Source organism: Etheostoma cragini, chromosome 24 (assembly GCF_013103735.1).
Source record: "Etheostoma cragini isolate CJK2018 chromosome 24, CSU_Ecrag_1.0, whole genome shotgun sequence".
Classification (NCBI taxonomy): domain Eukaryota; kingdom Metazoa; phylum Chordata; class Actinopteri; order Perciformes; family Percidae; genus Etheostoma; species Etheostoma cragini.
In genome coordinates, this window is record NC_048430.1 from 11,494,941 (window position 1) to 11,499,761 (window position 4,821).

Below are 4,821 nucleotides of genomic sequence, written 5' to 3' on the forward strand. Positions count from 1 at the left end.
CTCTCTCTCTCTCTCTCTCTCTTATGTGTGATACACTGTGTGTATCTTTAAAAAACAAAATCTTCTTTAAAGATCTTTGTATCTTTTTAATACCAATTCAAATTTCAGCCATATATATTTTTTTGTTTTGTGGTAAACTTGGTTTTTTAAGGTTGTTTTATGCTTCTGCGTCGAATCGACGGCGTACCCCAGCAGGCCCCTCTGCATCGCCGCGATCCCCTCTCCGAGTCATCCCCTCTCCGAGTCATCCCCTCTCCGAGTCATCCCCTCTCCGAGTCATCCCCTCTCCGAGTCATCCCTTTGTAAAGTGTCTATAGGTCAGTACGTTTTCAAATTAGCACGTCGCCACCAAGAAGTACTTTGTGGGCAGTTGGGCTAAAGTCAGCATGCTAACATAACATAAACTGGCTTGCAGACACCTCCAAAATAACTTCAGACTCATTTTCTGGTTACAGGAACTAGGTCGATGGATTTTACCGGGTCCATTTCTTGCTACATTTGACAAAATCTAAGCAAGAAAAGGCCAAACAAATAAGATATTTATAAGTATAAATAAGATATCATATTTTAGCACGACGGTCTATGGGGTTTCCCATTCTGAGTACCGTTTTGGTGGTAAGTGACACAGACACACACACATACACACACACTGAGTTTCTCTGTCTGTCTGTCTACTGAGTTTCTCTGTCCGTCTGTCTGTCCACTGAGTTTCTCGGACCGTCTGTCTGTCCACTGAGTTTCTCGGTCCATCTGTCTGTCTGTCCACAGAGTTTCTCTGTCTGTCTGTCCACTGAGTCTGTCTGTCTGTCTGTCTGTCCACAGGGTTTCTCTGTCTGTCTGTCCACTGAGTCTGTCTGTCTGTCCACAGAGTTTCTCTGTCTGTCTGTCCGTCCTTATATCTATGTAAAAACCTAACTAGTGATTGTGTTCACCTGAAGGGGGTGAGTCTCTGTGGGCGGTCTGCGGGTCTTCACCATGTTCATCATCTCCTTGATCTGGACGATGGCGAAGGCGATGGTGACCCAGGGGGCGCCGGAGAGCACCCAGGCTGGTCTGCTGACGTCTTCCTGCTCCTCCTGGTGTTTGGTCTTCATGATGGGCCGCAGGGCGGCCTGGTGCGCCGGGGTGGGGCTCCCGGGGACAGTCTGGCTCTGCACCAGGTCGATGGTAGCGATGGGCACGGGGCTGGAGGGAACCGGGATGTTCTCCGCAAGCATTCTGTCCTCTGGGAGACGATGAGAGAAAGAAAGCGACCGTGAACTTTCTGTCCTTCTGGGTCAAAATTAACTATTTTGGGTGCTTTTTTTTAAACTTTTTTGACCAATAGTTAAGATCAGAGGATGTCGAGTGGATCACAGTTTAAGTCAAAGGTTTTTTTTCTACATATAAAGCTATTGCCTGTTCTTCTGTCATTCACTTTCTAGTTTCCTATTAAACTGTAATCATACTCTATGTTATAGGGAGACACTTTTTAATGATAGATTGGTTACTATGTACAAATTATTTTGGTGCTGAAAAAAAAAAAAAAGGTTTAGTCAGGAGACTTGATAACCATTATTTACATTTTTTTCCCCCAACATGATTACATTGAATACAACACCCAAAATTCAATGGTAGTTGTAGTGTTTCTATACAACGTACATGCATGCATCCAAGGTATTTTGGGGCAATTCGGTTGCAATGAACCCATATTTCTGATATCAAGTGTTTTTATTTTTTAAAAGGACAACACAAGGGTTAAATGTCTTTTAGATTCAGATTTAGGTTTAAAAGTCAGAATTGGCAGAAGAGCGCAAACATAATCTACACATAATCTATAAATCTAAATTATTTTCAGAGGAAGGTAAAACACAATTGTTATTATATAATGATGGTGAGGACATACTGCATGCTGAATAAAAACAGTACAGATACTGTAATCTGCATGAAAAGGAAAAAGAAAGGCTAACTTTGGAACAGGATGGAAAGACTAGGGAAGAGAGCTGGAGGAGGTGGACTTTAAGTCGAGCTGCAGGTCTGTTCTAAAATTTAAGATGATATGTTCCTCCCTTCCCCTAAAAGTCAATCCCACCTTTCTCCTCAGTCTCTCCAGTCAGACACTGGATGAAGGAGAAGATTAGGAGGATGACGAGGGAGGCCATGCCAATTCCTCTGAACGTCTCTGCAGCACCTGCAGAGCAAACCGGAGGAGAACGGTAAGGGGGTTGTTTGGTTAGCTTTCACAAGATGCAGTTGATGGTTAAAGATTAATAAAAATAAATAAATGAATAAACAAGAAAGCATGGCTCCGTCCTGTTCATACCAAAGTAGTTGACGAACACTCCCCCCACCATGGCTCCGCAGCCACGGCCCAGGCCCAGGTGGAGGCCCTGCAGGATGCCCTGCGCCGATGTCCTCAGGGCCGGGGGGACCGCGGCACTCAGATAGGAGATACAGGCGGCCCAAACTGAGGCGTGGGTCACACCTAGAGGACACAAAACGGACAGACATGGGTCACATCTGATCTGGAACTGCTCAAATGGAAAATGCAGGTAAAAGGGCCTGTAACATCATAGTTACATTCATGTTATTGATACTATAATAGCCACTTTTCATCAAACCAACGGTTATAATTATTATACATCATATTTCTCTATATCTGTATATCTGGGAGTGTCTCTGCATATCTATGTATCAGTATATCTGTGTCTACATGTCTCAGTATATCTGTGTCTATGTGTCTCAGTAAAACCCATATCAGTGGACCTCTAGTGTACGGTGTGTATACCTGCTTATCATGTAGACTACACCACTGTGCATGAATCTATTTGGATTGTTGCAGGTACTCAACAATCAGCAAAATGAAAAAATAAGCACATATTTGCTGTTATTTTTTGCAGTAACTCAAGCAAGATCTATATTACAATAACTCCGACAATATTTATGAATAACTAGTGTCATTAAAGTAACTCAAAATTTCCACTATGGCAGTAATTGAAGACTGCTTGTTGGGTTTATTTCAGTAAATCAAAATAAGTTTAATTGCAAGTGGTTAAAAGACAAAAATATCAGTTCTAATTACATTATTTCACTTGTGTTTGACTGTAATTGTCTTTCTGTATACTTCTTTTTCTGTATACTACAATTTACACTCCGTTATTACACACATTATACACACAAAGTAATATCTTAATATCACGTGAACGCTGTCAACCACCAATGAGAGCTCGCCCTCCAGCTCCAAACAGGAAGCAGCACACGGCTAGTGTTGTTTATGGTTGCCATGGCGCCGTGCAGAACTAAACGCTACAGAGGGAAAGTTGCTGATTTTCAACCCTTCTGAAGAGAGTCATCCAACCGGAGCTTTTACCAATTTGATGGACTATAATCCCTTCCGGGCTCGGACTGCTCGGTTGTGGTGACTACATCTCCCTCCAGGATATTAACCATGCACTTTTATTCTGTTGATCTTCCTGTCTGAAGCCCCCACAGCTTCGGTCGCAGCTTATCACGCGTTATTTGCTCGAGGTCAACAACAGCAAAAATGGAGTCTATCTCTTCCTGATGTTTTCTGTTGAGGGGCGATGCTACCGGCTCTGTGTGATTGATTCAAATTGGGTTCTTTGCCGGGAGTCAAAGCAGACAGTGAACTTGAAACAAAAGCATTTATAACTATTTTTCATTTGTTTATTCTATGAGGCATTAGTGTTTTCTCAGGGAGGACTTCTCAAACAAACCACCCAGACTCTCACAGTAGTCGCTCCCCGCTGGTCTCTTAACTAGATTTTACCATCTATCTTACTTTAGCTTGATTCCTCCACTCATATTGTGCATTTAAATGAGTTATTGCATTAACCATATTAATAATATTGACAAGTCTTCAGCAAACATTCGCTAATGAACTAGAGAATCAGATATTTCAGCATCATTGTTTTGTGTCACATTAGTTGGATTGTTTCTACTGAGACTTGGTCCTTTACGCATTATGCATGGAGATGAAGATATATTCATCTTTCCAAAGATGAAATATCCCTTTAATGCATTCTTCAGAAGCAGCGCTTGAAGTATTCCGATCCTTTACCTAAGTAAAAGTACTAATACTACACTGTAAGTCCTGCATTGAAGATGTAACTTTGTCTGTAGGTGTCATCAGGAAAATGTAGTTAAAGCAACACTTGAGAACTTTTTGTACCTCAAAATAATGTTAATAATAATTCATTATTAGACACTCAAAGCGCTTCAGGGGGAGGACTACATCACGTTTCCAAAATCATTTCAGTGGTTCCTCAACTCGTAACAGAGTGAACGGCACTCCTGCATTCGCTTTGCGGCTCTCTACCGGCTATAACCAATAGACAGTTAAAGAAGTGGACCAACAGATCCCGATGTTCTGGACTGGAACCAGTGAAGAATATTAGAAGCTCTTTCCCGGTGATGGCTGAGCGTTACTGCGCAGCCTCCAACTGAGCTTGACGACGTAGATGTGACGTGTGCAACCTGTCTGAGAAATCTCAATCATTCCCAATCAGCAGAGACGGAGAGGTAGGTATATATTAGGAGATAACATATGCAAAGGCTAATTACTGCTAACTAACATGCTAGTTAAAATTAACATAGGCACAGGCTAACTACTGCCTACTTAAATGCTAGTTAACATTAACATAGGCAAAGGCTAATTACTGCTAACTAACATGCTAGTTAACATTAACATTGGCACAGGGTAATTACCGCTAAGTAACATGCTAGTTAACATTAACATAGGCCAGGCTAATTACTGCTAACTAACATCCAAGTTAACATTAACATAGGCACAGGCTAATTACTGCTAACTAACATGCTAGT

At 41.8% G+C, this 4,821-nt stretch overlaps 1 protein-coding gene across 3 annotated transcripts in view; it reads right to left on the reverse strand.

Moving 5' to 3' along the window:
- The window catches only part of LOC117939467 (major facilitator superfamily domain-containing protein 6-A-like), a 14,956-nt gene that overhangs the window by 1,034 nt on the left and 9,101 nt on the right, over positions 1-4,821 (reverse strand). For 2 of the 3 annotated variants that reach the window (XM_034864839.1, XM_034864838.1), the window contains 3 exons: positions 2,303-2,464; positions 2,072-2,170; positions 933-1,225 (listed from right to left, as the gene is read on the reverse strand). In XM_034864839.1, coding sequence (XP_034720730.1) covers positions 933-1,225; positions 2,072-2,170; positions 2,303-2,464 — 554 coding nt within the window. Of the gene's footprint in view, positions 1-927; positions 1,226-2,071; positions 2,171-2,302; positions 2,465-4,821 lie in introns of all 3 variants that reach the window. The other variant, XM_034864840.1, reaches the window with a different exon arrangement.